The sequence below is a fragment of the Cryptomeria japonica genome, chromosome 2 (genome assembly GCF_030272615.1).
Source record: "Cryptomeria japonica chromosome 2, Sugi_1.0, whole genome shotgun sequence".
Taxonomy (NCBI): Eukaryota; Viridiplantae; Streptophyta; class Pinopsida; order Cupressales; family Cupressaceae; genus Cryptomeria; species Cryptomeria japonica.
In genome coordinates this window covers 481,196,421-481,220,478 of record NC_081406.1, presented here as the reverse complement: position 1 = coordinate 481,220,478, position 24,058 = coordinate 481,196,421, and the positions used below count along the sequence as shown (strand labels likewise).

Below are 24,058 nucleotides of genomic sequence, written 5' to 3'. Positions count from 1 at the left end.
TGTTGAAGCCATCCTAGAGCCATAACTATCATCAAGGAAGTTTCATACTTTCCTCAATACATAGCAAGCTTTCACCTTTGCTTCTTAGAGCCACCTTATTTTGAGATACATATGTGTACATCCAAGTCGATAGTTTTTCAAGGTATTGAAAGACAAACTTAGCATTAATTACAATAATAATATCTACCATATTATAGATGTAAGCTTATGCAAGACTTCAATATTTTCAATTGTTTTAAATCTAATTTTAAAACCTTGATCCCTTTCACTTTTTTTTTGATGGAGGATTCTATATTATCCCTAAAGAATGTCTAGCTACTTGTTACAATGTCTTTAAGCCAAAACCTCTTCGATTAAGAGCCAATAATTGAGGGGTATCCATTCCATCTCCTTCACCTAGAACATGATGACAACCTCATCCCTTATGATGTTGAGACTTCAAATCATTCAACTTCATAAATAAATCGAAAACACTTTTAATATCTCATAGGCTATATTTAGTCTCGTGAATCTTCAAATCATAGCTATTAAATTAATTGAAATTTTGTTACGTGGATTTACAAATCCCCTTAACACTTAAATCAACGTAGAGTGTATTTTATGCCACAGTATGGAAGAAAGCGGCGGCTCCTGCCTCTATTACTTTTGTTATAAGCTCTTTAGAAAATATAATTTAAAATGAAATTAAGTTGACCTTTTAGTAGCTGGATCTTAAAGAGTTTTTCTTCAATAAGTAAAATAGAATATATAAAAACAGCAACTGGTGTACCCAAGAAAGCGACATTCAATCGGACAACGAATTTTTTTTCTTATCTAAGAAATTTCACGGTGTTGCTAATAATTAGCTATAAAAACAATACAAGACACCAACGACGGATCTCTCCAAATGCTGCGCTCCAGGGCAAAAGCCACCCACCATTTCCCATTTCATTAACAATGCATATGAAGGATCAAAAAGTTCTGTGAAGGTGAATTGATCTACTATAAAACAAAGAGAGGTTTGTTAAATGGGTGTGTTGCTGTTGGTAGCAATAGCATTTCCATGCACAGTGGCGGCATCTGGGCTGTCATTATGGCATGTTTACAATCACCTTCGGAATTACACGGAACCCTCCTATCAGCGCTACATAGTTCGTATCATCTTCATGGTGCCTGTATGTGTTCATCATATATTTTGCAATTCTACTTTTAGTTTTCTTTAAACCCCTTTTGTTAATTGTAGAGTTCAAATTGTTTTTGGTTTCCAAATGTTAAGTGTTGTTATGGGTTACTTTTAATGCTTGCTGTTTTAAGCGTTGAGTACATTGTCAGGATTTGTAAGCATGCGTTTAGGTCTAATATGGCTCATAATTGTGAAGATTGCGATCTAAGCTTGGAGTACATTGTTTAGGATTTGTAAGCATGGGTTATGCATATCAATTTGCATTGTTATTGCATATTGCTGGTGATGTTGGTCGCTTTACTGTGATGGGAGATTTCGAATTGGGTCAGGTTCCAATATATTTCGCAATTGTTAGACCAGAACATCATAATATGGTTGGTGGAGGCATGGGCTGTTTTCCTGTGGAGGGAGGATTTGAATCTGGGTCAATTTTTAATATATTTGAAATTGTTACCCCGCAGCTTTGCTACATAGTAGTTGGAGAATGGATCATTTTACTATGGCAGGAGAATTTAAATCTAGGCAATGGTCCAATGTATATCGAATTTGTTACATCAAAACCACCTTCTTTTGTTGTGATTGGAGGATTTAAACCTGGGTCACGCTTCAATATACTCTTTAATTTTTATGCTGCAACGTCACCACATGGTTGCTGGAGATATGTATCAGCTTTTTGCTGTGGAAGGATTTGAACCTTGTTACCATTACAACAGGTGGCTGCAGTTATAGATTGCCTTACTGGCGTGGGGGTATTAAACCTGTATTATGCTCCAATATTCTTCTTGATCGCTACAGCACAAGCTTGCCATTCTATTGCTGGAGATATGGATCACCTCAACGGGAGGATTTGAATTTGATTTGTGTTCCAGTATGCCTCTTAATCATTACATCATAACCTTTTGACATAGTCACTGGAATTATAAATTCCACCATTGGGGAAGTTGGATTTGAACCTTGGTCACACTCTTACAAATGTCCCATTACCCTGGTACCATAACTCCTTGGACCATTTTAAATATTTTGTTTCAATGCATTGAATCAGATTTTTTATCTTACATTTTTCTTTTCGTTTTGTTGCAAAATACTCTCGAAATTTTGCATCTACGCTTATATCGACATGTAGGAATTTGATACTATTTGAACCAAAATTTGGGACTTAGAACAGATTCATATTAGATGACTCAGCATTCAGGCTTGCATTTCTCATAGACTTGGCTTGTCCTGCCGTGTAACTTGCACCCTTTTTTTTGTGTTTTTTGTTTTCTGTTTTGAATGTGTTTTATAGAAGAAGATGGATATGCAGAAGATGTTTTTGCAGTGATAGTACTTGCAGCAATAAAGTAAATAAAACAGCTTCTCAAAGTACAATATTCAAGCAAACCCACAACTAGAAATATTTCAAATTTGATTTTAGAACTGGAAGTGCAATATTTTATCAAAATAAAGACAACTCAGATTATCAAAATACCTCACAATGCCTTTTCTGAAATACCCACAAAATATGGGGATTACAATGTTTGAATGAACAATTAAAACTAGCAAAAGGAGCCACCAAAATGGACGCCACACCTCCAGAACTGAACTGGAAATCTCAAAATGAATAGCAATCTACTCTCCAGCCCTAGACGCCTCAAATGCAGCAATAAAATTCCTCCAAACCCTAGTGCCCAGCAATGGAAGAAGTCTCATGCCTCCCTAGACAGTTGCGACCAGCAAAGGACAAGGTATGACCAGCAATGGAAGGTGTAACAGAAAATAATGTCCTCAAACTTCCTCCAATTGACCTCCCACAAGTCTGATATGAAATTTACTGTGTGCAAATTGAAAGTACGAGTCCACAATGAAGCCTAACTATGATCTCTGTATGAAACCACCAGATAAATCTTCCAAATTGGATCTTTCACCAACGTAGAAGATGTTCCTTGCAAGTGTTTTTGTCCTCACAGAGCCACAGGATGGACACGTTCAACCAGCAAGAAAAAATCATTAAAATATCAATTCGAAGCATATCAAAATGAGCTCCAAAACTCTCTTTTATAGGCCCTCCAAAATCCACGGCCAGCTAGGGATGCTTTTTAATTTAATTTAAAACCCTTATGTCTCCCCATAAAGTGGCTCTTGTTCCAACATGAGCCTTTATTTAATATTTGCACTTAACTTTATTACTTGGGTGCCCATATAGTCAATAATTAAATAAATGTAATGTCCCCTCTTCTTTAGTGCCATTCAGAGCTCAGATTCACCTGTCACCCATCTTCACAGGTGAAGTTGATGTTTGGAGATGAATTCGCTAGCCAAAGGGGACTTAGATTAGTCATTTCTTTTGACTTTGGTGGGTGTAATAAAGTAACTTTATGATATAAAAGTTACATAAGGCATTTTTCTAAAAATAGAAAAATCTAATAAAGTAACTTGCAAGTTACTAATAAAACTTAATAAATGACTTTATTTTTAAAAAGTCCTTGCACACCTTCCTAGGCGAATTCCAATAACTTAAAAGGTGGTTGTTAATTCATGTTGGAGATTCCCCCTCATGTGGGCGCCACTTTTTGGAGAATAAAAGACTCTAAAGAATCTTTCTTTGACGCCTCGAGGGTTCGATTTGGTTAAAGAGTTTTGTACGATTCATTTGGAGCATTCATGATTTGTTTATTTTACAACCTTTGCACTTTGGAGGTCTGCAGCAGCACGATTTTTGCCTGAGCAGCATTTGGAGGATGTGACCCCTTCAAGATCAGGTTGTGTGGACGGAAACCCACACTCCCCTCTTCACCACGATAGCAACCTTGAGCAGCATTCAAACTTTGGGACTGTTTTGCAGTAAAAATACAAGATTGACAGCATTGCCAGGATTAATATATTAGATCTGAGTAGACAAAAGGGTTTCTTGGGCCTGGTTTACTACCAAAGACAGCAAATCGAATCTCTTAGAGCCAGCCGTACCACTCTTCTTGCTGTGGAAGCCAAATAAATAAACTAAAGGGTTTTGGCACCTCTATTGGTGTGTGAATTCATTGTTAGGATATTAATAAGTGATCATAGTTGGTTTGGTGTGAAGAAAATACTAGTTTTGGGCAGCAGCAGCAATTCATTGAGGAAAAAAGACATAATTTGGGGATCTTGCCCGACAAGAATTTGGAATTCCAACTGGGTCTGAATAATTCTTCAACACTAGTTTTTGGTAATTATCCTAGAGTTAAATAAAGTCATTTGCAGCCATTAGTAGCAGCTGGAGGTGCTTGGTTCAGTCTTTGCTTCATTCCAGGTTCAAATTCCACCCTTAAACCCCAACATTGGACTCCTGGTAGGCCTTGAATGGCTTAATTCTATCAAGAATCCTCTTTATTATTTATTTGTACTTGCTGCAATTAATAATCAGAAATCTGGAAACTATTATTAGTTCTATATTTATTGTATTGCATTTATCATTTTCCATGTATTGTCAAAAATCCAAAAATTTACAAAAAAATGGAAAATACAATAAACTTCCAAAAACACTTTTCGCTGGTCAAAAAATTTGAATTTGAAAACAATCCGTAGTTTGGATAAGATTTCTAGTCAGGGATCTTTCAATAAATCAAATAATGATAAAGTTAAATATTTAATTTAACTTATCAACTTTATAACTTAATCGTTATTTAATTTAAAAGCTCCAGACTATGTCAAATATCAAGATATTAATATTAAATGCATCTACTGACAAATCTAAAAAGAATAACTCTAACAACTGGCTTAGTCATTGCTTGGGTTGGTTTTCTTAAAAGAGTATGGGAAAACTATCCAAAACCACTCTAGAAAATGGCATTGTACAAATCTCAATTGCCAAAAGCTGGGTCAAATTGTCATCATGAGTCCTTTAACCCTAACTCATTAGCCTATAGGAACCTATTGAATAGGCCAATGGTCCACCATATTGAAGTGCTTAGAAGGGGATATTACAATCCGCCCTCCCCAAAATTGCTTGTCTCCAAGCTATTCCAACTCTGGATTGGCTCATTCTCCCATTTTGCATACTCTACTGGCAAGATCTTCCATTTGACCAAGTACTCTTTTATGACTCTCTTTTGTAGAGTATGCTCCTTGTAGTCTATAATGGCCTTTGGATTCAAAATTAACTTTCCCACCTCATCCAATGATGGCAACTCTGATGAGGGAACCGGATTATGTCCAAGTGCCTTTTTGAGCCTAGGCACATGAAACACATTATGCTTTTTCTATTAGCTGGTAACTTTATCCCATAGGCAACCTCCTCAATCCTCTTGGAAACTTTGAAGGGACTATAGAACCTGGGTTTAAGCTTCTTTGGTCCAGTCTTTTTGAGAGTGGACTGCCTATATGGCTGGAGCCTCAAATATACCATGTCACCCACCTCGAAACTGCACTCTAACCAATGCTGACCAGCATATAGCTTCTGCTGATCTTGTGCCTGCTGCAAGTTCTCCTTTACATATTTCATAATTATCTTGGCTTTCATGTAACACATCTCTTGCCCAAGGCACTCTACTATCCCCAAAGAGCAAATTGATAAAGTTAGTTGCCTCATACACATACAATGCCATAAGTGGTGTCATCTTGATAGACATATGATGGGTAGAATTGTAGCAATATTCGCCAAGGTGCAGCCATTTCATCCATTGTCTCTCCTGTCCTGAAATTTACTTTCCGAGATACCCTTCCACCCATTTGTTCACTATCTCTATCTACATATCTGTTTGCGAGTGGTAGTTTGTGCTAGGAGTGAGCTTAGTCCCACTCAATCTGAAAAAAATCATGCCAAAAGAAACTTAGGGACTTGTTGTCCCCTGGGCATCTCATGAAGTCTAACAATCTCCTGAAAAATAAATCAGCTACTTGTGTTGCAATATATGTTGCAAAAATAGCAAACAAGTGTGCAAATTTGGTCAACCTGTCAACAACAACATATATAGAGTCCTTGCTTTGCACCTTGGGTATCCTAGTGATGAAGTCCATGGAGATACATTCCCAATTTTGATTAGGAATGGGTAAGGGCTGATGCAAACCAGCCGGATAAGTGTGCTCATTTTTGTTATGTTGGCAAGTAGGACACTCTCTAACATACTTAAGGACTTCATTTTTAAGTTCTTCCCATGTGAACCTTTCTTGGATTTGCTTGTAAGTCTTGAAGAATCCTAGGTGAGCAGCCATAGGTGCATTGTGGAAAGTCTTCAATATCTTCACCTTAAGCTGTGAATTAGGCAACAAATAGATTCTTTCTTTGTAAATGATCAGCTCATTGAGCATTGTGTATCTATCATCATGAATAGTGCACTCAATGATCCTTGCTGCCCAATAATCCTTAGCATACTCTACTGAAATTAACTCTCTCCAATCAGCAGTGATCTCAACCAATGAACACAAATGAGGCCTCCTGGAAAGTGCGTCAGCAACTCCATCCACTTGTGTTGCCTATCGTTGATATCTTTTTGGTTCATAAAATATTTGATGCTATTGTGATTTGTTTTGATGATGAAAATCTGCCACCTACCAGATATGGTCCGAATTTGGCCAAGGCATGCATGATGGCCAACATCTCCCTATCATACATGGAGTAGCTCTTCTCCACACCTAAAATTTTTGCCCTCGAAGGCAATGGGATGCTTCTCCTGCATCAAAACAACATCAATCTCCTCTCCTGAAGCATCACACTCCAACTCAAAAGGTTTGGAGAAATCTAGGATTACCAACATTGGGCATGTAGACATCTCTTGCTTGAAGTTGCTAAAACACTTTTGCGCTAAATTGAACCATTAAAAAACCCCTTCTTTGACACATCTGTAAGTGGAGCTGCAATTTGTGATAAACACTTACCAAATATCCTTTAAAAGCTCCACAAACTAAAGAACCTTTTGAGCTAAGTGAGATTCATAGGTGTAGGCCATTCGACAATAGCCTTGATCTTCTCAAGATCAACTCTTACTCTCTTTGCATTGATAATGTGACCAAGATAGAGAAGCTTTGCCATTTAAAGTCATACTTGGACTCCTTAGCATACAAGGACTCACTCTCCCATATGCTCAAGACCTCCTTGAGATGCCTCATATATTCTTCCCAAGTTTTACTAAAAATCGGAATATTGTCAAAAAGTATTAACACAAACTTCCTTAATTGTTTGATTCATGCAACACTCGGAAGTAGTTGGTGCAGTTTTCAGTTTGAAAGGCATCACCAAGAACTCAAGTGTCCAAAGTGGCATCTAAATGTTGTCTTCTCTATATCCTCCTTCCTCATTCATATTTGATGGTACTTTGACCTCAAATCAATCTTTGAAAAATAACAAGCACCATATCTCATCTATCAATTCATCAATCCTAAGAATGGGATACTTGATTTTAATCTTTTTATTTAGATCCCTATAATCACTTTTGTATTGGCCCATACTTCTTCACCAAATCCACTATTGAAGCATAAGGGCTCTTGCAGTGTCTAATGTGACCCATCTTGAAATGCACACAAAAAATATTAAGAGGGGGTGGGGGGTGAATCAATATTTTAAATTTTTAAAAGACATAAAACCACATAAAACCACATAAAACATCAAGATGCAAACTTCGAATTTCACATGGAAAACACTTTCCGGTAAAAAACCACGACACACAATAGATTTCATTAACAAAAATGGGCACCAACCCAGATTACACAAGTGAGCACCAACTCACTGAGAACACCAACCCTCCTAGAAGCACCAATTTTGTCCAGCTGAAGCACTAGCTCTAGTTTAGTAGTAACTCAAATGCAAGCCTTTAAAAAAAAAAAATTAGAATCCACTTACTGTAGATTTTAGACCTTAGGTATGTTAATCAGACTTAGATAATTAACTATGCCCTAGTTTGTAATCAGATTCACAGTATTTTAATAGACCAGCAGAAATTAGATATGCCCTAGATTGTAATCAAATTGCAAGTTATTACACATTCATACATTATTCACCTATGCGAATGGGAAAACAGCTCTGCTTATCAAGTGCGAACTGACAAGGAAGAAGGCGAACTCATTCAGACTTATGCGAATTGGTGCAAGATAACCTAGGTGATGTTGTGCATCTTGAAGAACATGAAAGAGCAGATCTGCTACACAAATAGATCAGATCTGATAGGAAGAGCTAAGAATTGTAATTGTGCATTTTAAGAGGAGAATATATAATCTGACCTGTGGGTCTTTCATACTGGGTTTTTCCTCATTAGAGGTTTTCCCAGGGTATGCTTGTTGTCTACTGTTTTATTTCTGATTTATGTTGACTGGTTAAATACTGCAAATCTGATTACAATCTAGGGCATATCTAATTTCTGCTAGTCTATTAAAATACTGTGAATTTGATTACAAACTAGGGCATAGTTAATTATCTAAGTCTGATTAACATACCTAAGGTCTAAAATCTACATGGTATCAAAGCTAAGGTGTCATTAACTTCTGAGTTTAGCAAATCAATTGTTGCATATAGCTGTTGGTTGTTTTCAGATTAAAGATGTCAGGTTTGAAGGCTGAAGATAGGCTTGAGGGAGCCATTGACTTTGCTGCTTGGAAAGTTCGTATTCTATCGATCCTTGAAGAAAATGACCTACTGAAATTTGTAGAAGAAGAAAGGCTGTCTCCTCCTGAAGATGCTGAAGAGCTGAAACTGTTCAAGAAAGATTCCCTCAAGGCTAGAAGGATCATAATTGAGTCCATCAAGAATCATCTTGTCACTGTCATATCAAAGTTTACATTTGCCAGAGAAATGATCAAACACTTGGAAGGGATCTACGAAGTCAACAATCTCAGCAGGGCTCTTGCCCTAAGATAGCAACTTCTACACATGAAAATGAAAGAAGAAGACTCAATCATAGCCTACTTCATGAAGATCAATGAACTAAAGGACAAGCTAAGCACTCTTGATTGCCAAATCTCAGATAAAGACCTTGTTATGATTGCATTAAATGGTCTACCTGATGAATGAGAACCATTCATTCGTAGCATTGGTGGAAGAGCCGATCGTCCCAACTTTGAGCGTCTTCAATCTGATTGCATCAAAGAGGAATCTTGAATTGAGGTAAGAGGAAAACTCAAGAACTCTCTCAAAGATAATCATGTTCTCTTATCTAAATCTAGGAAAGGTGGTCATTGGAAGAAAGAAAAGAGAAGCAAAGATTTTAGATCCTCCTCCTATGATCCAAGGAAAAAGTCAAGAGATTCCTCTCACATTCGTTGCTTCAGATGTGACAAGTATGGTCACTATGCCAGAGATTGTCAGAATGACCCAAAGGAAAGTGAAGCTAACTTAAATGAAGTTGCCGAACAAAGTGAAGACTACCTTCTTATCTCTGCTCTTTCCAGCAATGTTCCTACGGACAGCAATACGTGGATACTTGACAGTGGTGCCTTCAGGCACATCTCAGGATTTTGTGAGCATCTCTCAGATCTGATTGAAAAAGACACCAATCTTCATGTAGTAATCGGTGATGATGCTCGATACTTCGTAAAAGGTTCTGGCACTACCTCTTTAAAACTAGATTCTGGTATTTCCTTACAACTCTGTGATATTCTATTTGTACCTGGTATTAAAAGAAATCTTATTTCCATTTCGGCTTTAGAAGATAAGGGTTTGCAAATAGCATTTTCTGAAGGGAAAGTACTAGCTTGGTCTAAGAAATCTAACTTCAAATCTGCTCGTATTATTGGAAATAGATGTGATAGTTTATATAAGCTTGCAGCTAATCCAATTCAAGCTCTCATTCATGAGACCCCTGAATCATGCGAGCTATGGCATAGAAGATTGGGTCATCTTCACTTTCAAGCTCTTCCCACTCTCGGTAAAATGGTCAAAGGTATGCCTAAACTTAGTTTATCTCATGATGATGCTTGTAAAGGTTGTGCAATGGGTAAGAATTTAAAGAATCCCTTTCATAAAAGTGATAGTAGGGCTAAAGAATGGTTAGAGCTTATTCATTCAGATTTATGTGGTCCTATGTCAGTAGCATCTCCTAGCGGTTTCCTATATTATGTTATCTTCATAGATGATTTCTCTAGGAAAACATGGATCTATTTTCTTAAAACTAAAGAGTCTGAAGAAGTCCTAAACAGATTTAAAGAATTCAAAGCCTTAGTTGAAAATACTACAGGAAATCGAATTAAATGTTTAAGGTCTGACAATGGAGGTGAATACACCTCAGGTAGCTTCTATGACTTTTGTGTTAAAGCAGGAATTAAGAGGGAGTTCTGTGTTCCCTACAACCCTCAGCAAAATGGAGTTGCTGAAAGAAAGAATAGGACCATTGTTGAAGCTGCAAGAGCTATGATACATGATCAGGACTTGCAACCTTTTCTATGGGCAGAAGCATCCAAAACCGCAGTTTATATTCAGAATAGATGTCCTCATCGAGTCCTAAAGGATGTGACACCTAAAGAAGCCTTTTTAGGAATCAAACCAGACATCAGTCACCTAAGGATATTCGGAAGCCCTGTGTATGTTCATGTGCCTAAAGAAAAACGAACCAAGCTGGATCCATCTGGAAAGAAAGGCATCCTAGTAGGATACAACGAATCTTCCCAAGCCTTCAGGATCTACATTTCAGGTCAAAGGTATGTTGAGGTAAGTAGAGATGTAACTTTTGAAGAAATATTGCTTTCAAAAGATCTAAAGGTTCATTAATCAACAATGATGATATGGTGATGGAAAAACAAGATTCAATTGTTGATGCTAACCCTGAGTTACAGGAGGAGTCTACTAATCTTCCAGATCAGGAAGTTCAGAATGACTCATCAGAACCCATGCAATCTACCGATATACCTCAGGATATTGTGGTCTGCAAGAAGAGACCACTTTGGGTTAGAAATACGATTCAAGATGCTGAAGGGTTTGCTGCTCCCAGAGGAACCTTCAGAAATAGCAGGAGTTTCCAAAATCACGCCAACTACATTTCTGTGATGTGCAATATAATTGAGTCTGAACCCCACAATATCGGAGAAGCTATGTCCCATCATGCTTGGAAATTGCCATGGATGAAGAGTATGGGTCTATCATCAAGAATGATGTCTGGGACATTGTACCCAGACCCAAAGGTAAGTCTGTCGTTTCCTCTAAATGGTTGTTTAAAATTAAACATGATGCTGATGGTAGTATTGAAAAATATAAAGCTAGGTTTGTAGCACGTGGTTTTTCTCAAAAGGAAGGAATAGATTATGAAGAAACCTTTGCCCTTGTTGCTAGATATACCTCTATTAGGTCTATAATAGCTATTGTTGCAGCCAAAGGTTGGGAGTTGCATCAAATGGACGTTAAGACAACCTTCCTTAATGGTGTCATTGAGGAGGAAGTCTATATTGAGCAACCAGAAGGCTATGTAATCCATAAAAGAGATTCTCATGTTTGCAGGTTGAAGAAAGCCTTATATGGGCTCAAACAGGCTCCTTGCGCTTGGTATGAAAGAATTGATAAGTACTTACTAAGTTTAGGGTTTTCCAAGAATGATGCTGATGCTAACATTTACTTGAAAGTTTATAATGATGAGATGCTTATTTTAGTTTTGTATGTAGATGATTTATTTCTCACGGGTGAAAATAAATTAATCATAAGATGTAAAATGGAATTAGCCTCAGAATTTGAAATGAAGGATTTAGGTCTAATGCACTACTTCCTAGGGTTAGAAGTATGGCAAAGAGCTAATGAAATCTTTCTAAGTCAGGGAAAATACACTATTGATATTTTGAAAAGATTTAGAATGATAGATTGTAAACCTATGCGTACTCCTATGGAATCTAACTTAAAGAAGTTAAGTGTTTCTGCAGCTAACTCGGATTTTGCAGATCCCTTTGAGTACACGCAGTTGATTGGCTCCCTGATGTACCTAGTCAATACTAGGCCAAATATCTGTTATGCTGTGAATGCTCTCAGTCAGTTCATGAGCTCACCTAAACATGTTCACCTGGTTGCTGCCAAGCACATTCTAAGATATCTACGCGGCACGATTGGTTATGGGCTGAAGTATTCACTTAATACCCCAATCCTCTTGAAAGGCTACTCAGATTCAGATTGGGCAGGAAGTGTCAAGGACAGGAAAAGCACTTCAGGCATTTGCTTCAACTTGGGCTCCGCAGTGATCTCTTGGGCATGCAGAAAGCAATCTTCGGTAGCATTAAGCACTGCAGAAGCTGAGTACATTGCCGCATCTGTTGCATCCAGAGAAGCAGTGTGGCTTCGTAAGCTCCTTGTTGGATTATTTGGTCAAGTCAATGATCCTACCACCATTCATTGTGATAATCAAAGCTGTATAAAGATGTCAGTAAATCTTGTATTTCATGATCGGTCCAAACATGTGGAAACACACTATCATTACATTCGGGATATGGTGCAGAGAGGTGCCATTCATCTAAAGTACATTAGCACAGATGAACAGATTGCTGACATCCTCACCAAACCTTTATCCAGAGTGAAGTTCGAGTACTTCAGAGATAGACTTGGTGTCATGGAAAACGGAACCCTGATTGAGAGAGAGCTTCAATCTCAGTGACTATTGGTAGCACTTTGAGTCATTCTTTGCTTGTGTGCAAGAATGAATTACATCCAATCTATGCTTGTGTGCTAGATGGATAATTGTAATAATGTAAAGACCCACTGGTGTATTACACATCCTATGCTTGTGTGCTAGAACCATCCTATGCTTGTGTGCTAGGTGGAAGATGTAATTCTATGCTTGTGTGCTAGATCCATTCTATGCTTGTGTGCTAGATGGAACTTAAAGGTTCAGATTATGTATTCTCCTCCTCCCTAGTTAAGAGGGAGTGTTGATTATAACTAGGGTTATATGGGTTCGGATTGCCTTAAGGCAACATCCGAACCCCATTTAGGACCGGGTCCTATCATAGGGTAACGTGACCCTATCTTATGCACAAACAATTACCACGCTATGCAAAAATACTCACCATTTAATATTAGTGCCAAAACCCAAGGAGGCCGACTTGCAAGAAATAAAAGATGCATATATAAATAAGTGACAAATTGCAAGTTATTACATATTCATACATTATTCACCTACAACACTTACCACTTCAAACATCATACCAACTACCAAGAAATACACAACACCCCCATTTTCACAATAGTTAAGGTATCAAAAATAAACTTGCAGTAGACTAAACGAGAATTTTTTTTTTCATCTCCTTATTTTCACCTGTTCGCATGATGCATGTATATCAAGTTGCATACTACGTGAGCATTCCCAACTCAAAAGAAAAAAATATTAACACCATGCCAAAAACCATGAGAGAAGAAAAAGTATATATCCCATGACTATTTGTCAATGCCAATAATAGGCTCCACAATGATTGCTGTGCCAGAAGTCTATGCCAATAATAGCATCCACGATGTCTACTGTGCCATAAAGATTGGGTTTCTTTTTTAAAAAAAATCAAGCGCTCAAGACCTATTAATGTCTCCCCAATTTTATCATCCACCACAAACATTATCCTCGACTCTTTAAAAAAAACAACAACTCATAACCAGCTCAAGACGTTACAAAAAAAATTGAAACAACTGCAAATAGATGAATAAATCAATGAATTTCGTTCCAACCAAAATCGCCATATGCCAAAGACCATCGTAGCACATAAATAAGGTAAGCGTGCCTCTTTTAATTGACTTGCCTTGAAGAATCCACCTTCAAACGGTGACATGACAAACATTCTGACTTGGCAAGAGAAGTTGATAGTAAGCAGGTGAAGTGGACACACAACCAGCTCAAGTAGACTACCAAGTAGCTCAAACAAACAACCAAGTAGCTCAAGCAAGCAGCAAAGTAGCTCAAGCAAGTAAGAAACCAGCTCAAGTAGACAACCAAATAGCTCAAACAAACAACCAAGTAGCTAGCTCAAGCAGAGAATATAACCTTTTGTAACAGCTCAAACAGACAACCAAGTAGTTGAAGAATATAACCTTTTGTAACAGCTCAAACAGACAACCAAGTAGCTGAAGAATATAACCTTTTGTGCCATAGTTCCCTTTTACTTTGAGTAATCCTCCAAAGTTTGTGCAACCTTGATCATCAACCTTTGACATCAATGGCGAAATATTCAACAATCTCCCCCTTTGTCATTGATGGCAACTCTATTTGCAACCAATTTGAACCAAAGAGTTCTTAAATAATACTGCTCCCCCCGACTTATTACTCCCCTTTTGACATCAATGATTGAAACCAACCTGTATAACTAAAACAGGGCATAGAATGTGACAATAAAAAATCCCCTTGAGGTAAAACAACACTTCAGAGATGAAGTGAAATTACTCAACTTCTTCCTCAAGCATTCAAAAGTTTCCTTTGGCAAAGGCTTAGTAAGCAAATATGCAATCCACTCTTTAGTAAAAACATATTTCAGCTTAACTTGCTTATTACTAACTTGTTCTCTTAGAAAATGATACTTAATAGGAATATGTTTAGTTCTAGAGTGCATTATTGGATTTTTAGAGATGTTAATAGCACTCTTGTTGTCACAAAAGATAGATATAGGCTGGTTGTACTCTACCTCAATATCCTTCAATGTTTGCTTCATCCATAGAACTTGTGTACAACAAGAGATTGCTGCAATGTACTCTGCTTCAGCTGTAGACAATAAAGTAGAAGCTTGCTTTTTGCTCAACCAAGATACATGACAACAATCTAGAAAGAATGCACCTCCACTTGTGTTCTTTCTATCATCAACAAAACCACCCCAATCTGCATCTGTATAAGCTATAAGTGTAAAATCATTTCCTTTAGGATATCATAACCCATAATCCATAGTTCCTTAAGATACTTGAAGATCCTCTTAATTGCATGAACATGAGTATCCTTAGGAGTAGCTTGAAATCTAGCAACATAACCAAATGCTTGCATAATGTCAGGTCTAGTGGTTATAACATATAATAAACTTCTTTTCATAGACCTGTACAAAGTTTGATTAGCATCAGGAGACTCATCATTTTTACTTAACTTGCATCCTGTCACCATTGGAGTGCTCACAGGATTGCAATCCTCCATTCTAAACCTTTTGAACATCTCTCTAATATACTTTGTTTGAGAAATGAAAATGCCTCTATTTGATTGATGAATTTGCAAACCAAGAAAGAAGAACAACTCACCCAACATGGACTTTTCAAACTCCTTCATGTTAGCAGCAAAAACTTGATACATCTCTTCACAATCACTACCAAAAATCATATCATCAACACAAACTACAACAATCAACATATGGTTACCTTCTTTTTTTACATACAGATTGCTGTCCGCTATTCCTCTTCTGAATCCCTGCTTTTGCAAGTAACTGTCTACTCTAGCATTCCAAACATGTGGGGCTTGTTTAAGACCATAGAGGACCTTTTTTAACTTGCAAACATAGTTTTGATTTTCTGATATAGCAAACCCATCCGACCGCTCTACATAAACTTCTTTCAAATTACCATTCAAAAAAGCATATTTAACATCCACTTGAAAAACTTTAAAACCTTTAAAGAAGCAAAGACTAACAACATTCTAATAGCTTCAACTTGTGCATAACCTTTGCACACAAGTCTTGCCTTGTTCCTCACCACTTTACCATCTTCATTTAACTTATTTCTGTACGCCCACTTTGTGCCAATCATGTTCTTGTCTTTGGGCCTTGGGACAAGTTCCCAAATTTCACTTTTCTGAATCTAATCAAGCTCTTCTTCCATGGCTGCCACCCAATGTTTATCTCTAGCTACCTCCTCAAAACCTTTAAGCTCAATCATGGACAGCAAGGAGATATCTTCGTTTTCAGAATAGTTAACACTTCTTCTTGTGGCTCTTGGTCTATCCTCTTGCAAAATATAATCAATAGGATGATTTCTTTGAACAAACGTTGATGAAGTCTTCAAAAAGGTCCTAAATGTGTTCTTACCTTTGTCATTTGTAGGTGCATCTTTTGTAGTTACATCTGTTGTCCCATGTTGAACACTTGAAGATGCATTTTCAAAATTTACATTTGCTGTCCTAGAATTTGCATCTGCAGTCCAGTGTTGTACATTTGAAGGTGTTTGTTGAGCAACACTTTTCACCTTGTCATAAATGTTAGCATCTTCATGATCCTTCACATTAGCACTTTCAACAATCTTTCTTAATCTTTTGTTAAAACATCTATAAGATTTACTTTTAGAAGAGTATCCTAAGAAAATCCCTTCATCAGCTCTAGGATAAACTTTTCCAAGATTGTTTTATCCCTTTTAATATAACAAGGACTACCAATTTTTTTGAAATATTTAACTAAAGTAGTCTTACCTTTCCAAAGTTCATATGGAGTTTTGTTGTGCTTTGCTCCAATCTGCCCTCTATTATGAATGTAAACAACAGTATGGATCGCCTCTCTCCAAAAATAATCATCCACTTTAGACTCATTCATCATACTACGAACCATTTCTTGGACTGATTTGTTATTCCTTTTCACAACACCATTTTGTTGTGGTGTCCTTGCAGCTGAGTATTGTCTTTTTATACCATGTTTTTTGCAGAAATTTACAAACTCATTTGATGTGAACTCTACAACATTGTTTGAACATACGCATTTGATTTTCAGACTCTTCTCATTCTCCACTAAGGCTTTAAAGGCTTTAAACTTCTCAAGTGCCTCTGATTTGTCCTTAAAAAATGTAACCCACGTCATTTTTGAAAAATGATCAATCAAAAGCATAAAATACTTCTCACCTTGCATGCTCCTAGTTAGTTTTTATAGGCCCACATAAATTAGGTTGAATCAACTCAAGAGGCTTTGTGCTAGAATACTTTTTTGATTCAAAACTCTTCCTTGTTTGCTTTCCCAGTTGACAATCTCTGCAAACAATGTCTCAAGGTTCTAGTGAGTTTTGACATGTCTGTAACAACTTCCTTTCTGCTGATTTGAACAAGACTATCAAAGTTCATGTGTCCCATCCTCCTATGCCATAGCCAACTTTCATCTACCTGACTCGAACGACACTTTTCACTTTTGATATCATCAAGAATATACAGATTTGTAGCAGCCCTACTTGCATCAGCAATATGTTTACCACCTTTACTAATTTCACAATAATCTGAATTGAAAACTTAACTGTGTCCTTGATCACACAATTGACTCACACTAAATAAATTGTGTTTCATACCTTCTACGTATAAAATATTCTCGACTTTGGTCTCATCATCATCCAAAACAAGTGTACCTTTACCTTTGATATTTGTTGATGAATTACCACCAAATCTTACCTTTCCTCCATTAGTGCTTTTGAGATTGAGAAACATGCTCTTGTCTCCAGTCATATGTCTAGAACAACCACTGTCAATACACCATTTGTCTTTTTCATTTTGTGCAAGAAAGGTTGTTTGCACAATCAATGATTCTACTTAATTTTTTTTTCCTTCTTCCTCCAAATCTTAATAACCTCCTTTGCTTTGTTCTCTTTCTCAATCTTCTTGTTTTGCTCAGGGAAATCTACCATACCACTTTTACAAGCTTTTGCAGTGTGACCGAAGTTATTACATTTATATATAACATTGTAATTCCTTGGAGGAACAAAAGAGTTCCTACTCATAAATCTGAAATCATTTCTTGCAAATACTCTACAGTTGATTGCCTTGTGTCCAAAATAATTGCAAGAGAAACAATGACCATAAAAGAAAGAATTGTTAAACTTCGTCATATGTGCGTGCTTTGAGATAGGAGGCCTTTTGAAAGCATTATTTCTGATTTTTGATGATGAATCCTTTGTGCTGTCCATGTTGGTCTTTTGCTATTCTGCTTTTGTAGACTTAGAACTTTAATGTTCTTCAAGACCAACTCCACCTTTATCAATAGATGATTTCTGTGAGCCAATGACATATCCAAGGACATGAAACTTTTCTGATTTATCTTCTCATGATTCAATCGTGTCAAAGATTTATCTAACTTTCTGATGAAACAATTTCAGCTTCAAGTCTCTCATAGTTTTCTTCCTTGAGCTTAAGCTGATTTCTTATTTCTTCTTCTATTTTCTTTGCTTCTTCAACTTTTTTGAATGAAGGGGTAAAAACTTTATTAATAATCAGAATCTAGCATTACAAAAGAAAACCAGAGCCCCAAAGCTCCAAAAGAGAACAACAATCCCGACCAAAGATCAACCAACTTCATAACTATCCATTTCCTCAGCAAAGATCTTATGCAAGTCTTGACAGCAATCTGGGGGAGATGCTCCCAACCCTCAACTTTCCAATCATCACCATTTCCCAAGGCCCACTTAGCCAAGCAATCAGCTGCCCCGTTCCATTCCCGAGGAATGTGGGGACACCTTCTCCATCATAGCACTAATTTGCAAAATCTGATGAACAATCCCTGCCAGCTGCCAATTAATCCCACTCACCTTCTGCTCATTCAATAGGTTAACAATAATCTGCGAATCAGATTCGCAGATAAGCTTATGCCACCCCAACTCAAAAGAACGCTCCAGGGCATAGAAAATTGCTAATCCCTCCATAAAATTATTAGACTGCTGCCCTTTATGAACTGAAAAGAAGAAAACCACAACCCTCGTACAATCCCTACCAACCCCCCCAATCCGAGCAGGGCCCGGATTACCCCGAGAGGAGCCATCGGTGTTAATCTTGATGAAATCATCCTGAGGGGGCAACCAACTTCCCTCCCTTTGGACCTTTTGCTTAGCACGTCTACCTCTCCTGGCACAAGCTGAGACAAGAGACATCTCCTGCAAACCCAGCCTACTCACAATATCAGCCTCTCCTCTATCCAGAGGAAAATTCACCTCACATTTAGCTTCCACCATCTCTTGGATCATGCCGATGATTCTATTCACTTGCTGAACTAAAAGTCTGACATCACTAAAGATCATCCTATTCCTCTCTAACTAAATATGCCATAGTATAAAAATGGGCCCAATGTGCCAGACAGTCTGGAGAAAAGAGGACAAAATAGGAGGCCTGCCCAAACTGCTCCAAAACTCCACCAAATAATCTGCGTGAACACAGGGGTGCTTCCACACCCTCCACCAGTAATGCTAGAGCAGCAATGAGAAAGGGCATCTGAAGAATAGGTGAGAGGAATCTTCCTCTCCATTACCACACAAAACATAGATGGAAGGCCCATGGAACCCACGCTTGCAAATATTGTCCCAGGTGAGACACCTATTCCAAGCCAAAGTCCGAGCAAAACAGTTACACTTCGGCTAAGAGAAATTGTTCCAAACATATTTCCACCAGTGCACCTCCCTCCCCTCCAAGCGACGAAACAATAACTCTTGGTACCCACTGGCAACAGTAAAAACATCCTTAGGATTCGGGGACCAAGCAAGTCTATCCCTATCCTTAAGGGAACTACAATGTCTACTAGCCAAAATGCCATAAAGCTCAGCGCAGTCTTCCTCCATATCAACAACCGATCATTCATTAGGAACCTTCCACCGCACCATCTCCAGTTGCCCATACCTATAACCAAACTTAAAGTCGCTCACTCTAGACCACCCTGCCTCCAAGAACCTCTTGCAAAGATTCACTAAATTAGGAAACTAATCAATAATGGGGGGATAGCCATCCCAAGAATCGAACCAAAAAAGCACCTCTTCTCCCTTCTTACAGATCCAAAAAAGACCTTTTATCAGTGTAGCCCCTTTCTTGAGAGTACTCCAAATCGTAGAGCCTTTTCCTACAAGCGGATATCTTGAAATTTCCTCTTTCGGGATCCTTTGCATATACTTGTAAGACAAAATCCTAGCCTAGCTTCGATCCTGTTCAACACACCACCTCTAGTACAATTTAGCCGCCAAAGCCTCCCCAAATAAAGAAGACTGCCTTAAGCCAAGCCCCCCTAACTGCTTCGGGCTGCACACCAAATCCCAATTGACAAGACTCCATTTATGGGAGGACAGGTTGCCTGCCCATAAGAATTGCCTTGCTAAAGAATCCAATTTCTTCACAAACCACTTTGGGGCCACTTGAAGCATACACCTATAAATCGGAAGAGCATGTACCACCGATTGGATCAATTGAACCCACCCAACAAAGGATAACCATCTATGAGTCCAATGTTCAACCTTCCTGCGAAATTTGTCCAGAATACCCTGCCAAGAGTCCCTGGGAGGATTACCAACAGAGATAGGAACACGCAAGTAAGTCAAGGGAAGAGACCTGACCTCGAATCTCAAGATATTAGCAATCCTCAACTGAATAGTTCTCGGTGTATTGAAGAAGATAATGGAAGATTTATCCTCATTGATCAACTGGCCCGAAGCCCCATGATAGACATCCAAGATCTTACGCAGATTTATTGCCTTACTGATCCTAGCCAGTCCCATTAGGGCCATATCATCCACAAACTGCAAATGGGATTGAGGAGGTATGCCATTACCCTAACTCCAACCATGAATAGTACCAAGCCCCACATTATACTTAATCAATCTCCCCAGACCCTCAGCTACGAGAATGAATAAGTACGGGGAAAGAGGGTCCCCATGACGAAGGCCCCTGGATGCACTAAACAACTCCGTATGATCTCCATTAATTAGCACCGAGAATGAGGTAGACGAAACACAACTCATAACCCATTGGATCCATTCATCAGCTAAACCAAATGCCCTAAGAATCTTCTAGAGAAAGGACCCTTAGACTCTATCATAAGCCTTTGCCATGTCCAGCTTGATAAACATAGCTTTTTCCTTGGAAGCTGCCATAGAATGAATGGTCTTAGTAGCGATAACCACTCCATCCAAGATTTGACGGCCCTGCACAAACCCACTCTGCTCTTCTGAAATGACCCCCCAAGCCAAATCTTCAACCTTTCCGCTATCAGCTTAGAAATAATCTTAAAAATCACATTACAAAGGGAAATAGGACGAAACTGGCCTAACCGATCAGCCCCATCACACTTGGGGATGAGCGCAATGAAAGTCGCATTCAAAGCCCGAAGCATCTGCTTACTCCTCTGGGACTCTTGGACCACCTCCAATAAGTCCAATTTGATAATATCCTAGAATTCTTGATAGAACTCAATCGGAAACCCATCCAGTCCCGACGCCTTCCTCTTCTTCATGTGAAAAACAATCCTCTCAAGTTCGTCCAACAAAATGGGGCCCATTAGCTGCTCATTCATCTCCCTAGTAACTAGAGAAGGGATACAAGCAAGAACTTGAATTTCCTCTTCTGATTCCCCCTGAGAATCCTCCCTAAAAAGGGATTGGAAATATTGCATAGACTCCCTAGAAATCTCTTGCAAGGATAAACATTGCTCACCTCTATCATTAACCAGGACAAGGATGGAATTGCCATGCCTTCTTGCTTTCACCGAATTAAAGAAGAACGCAGTATTCTTGTCTCCCGCTTGAAGCCAATCAATCTGAGCTCTCTGTTTCCAATAGATTTCCTCCCTAAGCTCCCACTCCTCTAAAACTTGACTGCCTTGACTTCCTCCCTCAACAAGGCTTCTGACAATCCATGCTCTCTAATCTCTCTAGTAATGCCATTCAACTCTAATTGAGTAGCTGTCTTAGCATGAGAGAAATTACCAAAACATTGACAATTCCACCGCTTGAGCTAAAACGTAACAAATTGCAGTTGCTTGGCAAAAGTGTACATGGCAGTGCCATAGGCTGGCCTCCCTTTCTTCCACCACTTTGCAACCTGAACCTGCAAAGAAGAATCTCGCAACCACATAAGCTGGAACTTGAAAGGAGTGCGAGCGACCCGAGCAGAAGAGGACACCAATTTGATGGGCCAGTGGTCCGAACCTTTCCAATCTAAAATCTTAGAGCAAGTGGACCATCCCCCACCAATCCAAAAATTAGAAACCAGAAACCGATCCAGCCGCTCCGCAATCCAATACTCCCCTAATCTCCTGTTGTTCCAAGTGAACAGACCATTACTGGGCTTGATGTCAACAAGATTCAAGGTTGATAAACTATCTCAGAGCAGGAAGGAAGAAGGCTCCAACCGCACAACACCACCCTTCTTCTCACTCAATTCTAAGATGGCATTGAAATCACCCGCCATAATCCACAGATGAAAAGGAAAAAGCTCACGCATAAAAGTAATATGAGACCACAAATTCTGCTTACCCTGAAGATCAGTGGGGGCATAAATGTTAGTAAGCAAGATATATTCCCCAGTCTCAAGACTAGAGGCCACCCCAGATAAAGATGATTTGGAAGAAACCTACCAAATAGGGCGAATCCTGAAGGGGTTCCAAAGACAGGCCACACCTCCAGAGGAGCCAACGACCCCAATACATTGACATTTACCTCTCCCCCATAGCTTAGGCACCAGACCCAACATACTTTCTACTGAATGTTTAGTTTCCTGCAAGAAAAGGACATCAGGAGAATGACTCCTAATCAATTCTCGAACAACTTTTTGTCTAGGGCCACTGTTCAAGCCCCTCACATTCCATGATAGCACAATCATTTCGGGGGATTAGAAAAATGAGAATCCAGAGTCTTTACTGACCCTGACTCAACCAAGTTCTCGCCTATCAATTTAATCTTATCCAAATCCTTCTTTTTGCCAACCTTCGAGTTCTTCTCCATTGCACCTTTCTTGATATCTTCCTGAAGAAGACCCAGGTGTAAAGAGATTTTATTACTTTTAACCCCAGCAGAGTCCAATTTTTGTGTTGCAGGAGAAACATCCCTACCAGCTATCTTCATTCCAACACTAGAGATCGGTCCCATCTGAGCCAATACCTGTTGATCCATCTCCATTTGTTGACTTCCAACCTCTTGCAGACCCTGGGTAGGGTCCAAGTTCACACTATCAGGCATCAACCCTACTGCACTATGATCCAAGGGAATCAACCCTGGATTCACCTCCTGCTGATTAAGGTCATCCAAGGCTTCAAATCTGTTAAAAGTATCCTCCTCCTGACGTTCCTGCAAAGACCTCTTTTGTCCACGGTTCCTATTCTTTGTCTTAACTGGGACAAAGCCATCAACACCCACAGTCACACCAGACATGGGAGCTTTTCCTTTATTAGCGCCATCAAAGTTACAGGACGGCTGTTGAGGTTGATGCACAACCGGTTTAGACCAAGGGCACTTGTGCTGCAAATGACCATACTCATGACATAGGCGACACCGAAATGTTAAGGTCTCACAATCCAGCTGTTGGACCCAAGAGTAAGAGCTCGCACACATATCTATAGCATCTGGTAAAGGCTTACTAAGATCAATTTCAACACAGATATGAGCGAAAGTCATTACCTTTCTCCCCAAGGTTTGCGATGAAGATCCAACAGGCTTCCCAAGCAATGAAGCGATCATCCGCAGCACATCCTCCCGACAACATTCCACCGGAAAACGAGGTAAACTAACCCAAACTAGGACCCGATTCGGGAGTTCCTCCGAAGGGTTAAATCTCGCATTCCAAGGTTTGATGAACAACCCCACCTGGTTATAAAAATACGGGCCTCCTTCAAAGACCCTATTGCGATCCTCCATGCAATTAAATGTAACCATGAAGTAATTGTTTGCAAGCAACATAATATCCATTTCCCCTTCCAGCGCCCAAGTCCTCTGAGCCCAATTTTCCAGAAATTGCAAAGAAACCCTCATCCCCAAAAATTTGCAGTAAAGCGAATGCTTCGAAAAATATTCAACATCCTCGGCAATCATCTCAGGCGAAATTACCAATTTCGGCCTCTCTTTGCATCTCTCCAGACAACTGTTAAACTTTGAAATCTGGGATGCATTGGATACACCAGCGCCAGCAACCCCCGAGTCGGGAGCAAAAAGATTATTATCAAAAGTCTTAACGCCATGATTCGGGGATTTCGAACCTAAAGCTGCTTGAAAATCCAAGCTAGGAGAAGCATCTGAAACCACTTCTCGCAAACCAGCCATCATGGATGACAGAAAACCCCCCACCCCAAACGGAAATGGGAAAAGAAAAGCTTCCCCCTGAAAAAACC

General features: G+C 38.9%; 1 protein-coding gene across 1 annotated transcript in view; it reads left to right on the top strand.

The window, feature by feature from the left end:
- Positions 1-792: 792 nt before the first annotated feature.
- LOC131050448 (uncharacterized) overlaps positions 793-24,058 on the top strand; it is a 97,230-nt gene continuing 73,964 nt past the window's right edge. Inside the window, exon 1 of the mRNA XM_057984659.2 lies at positions 793-1,154. Within this exon, the coding sequence (XP_057840642.1) occupies positions 1,008-1,154 (147 nt within the window). The 5' untranslated portion in view covers positions 793-1,007. The remainder of the gene's footprint in view (positions 1,155-24,058) is intronic.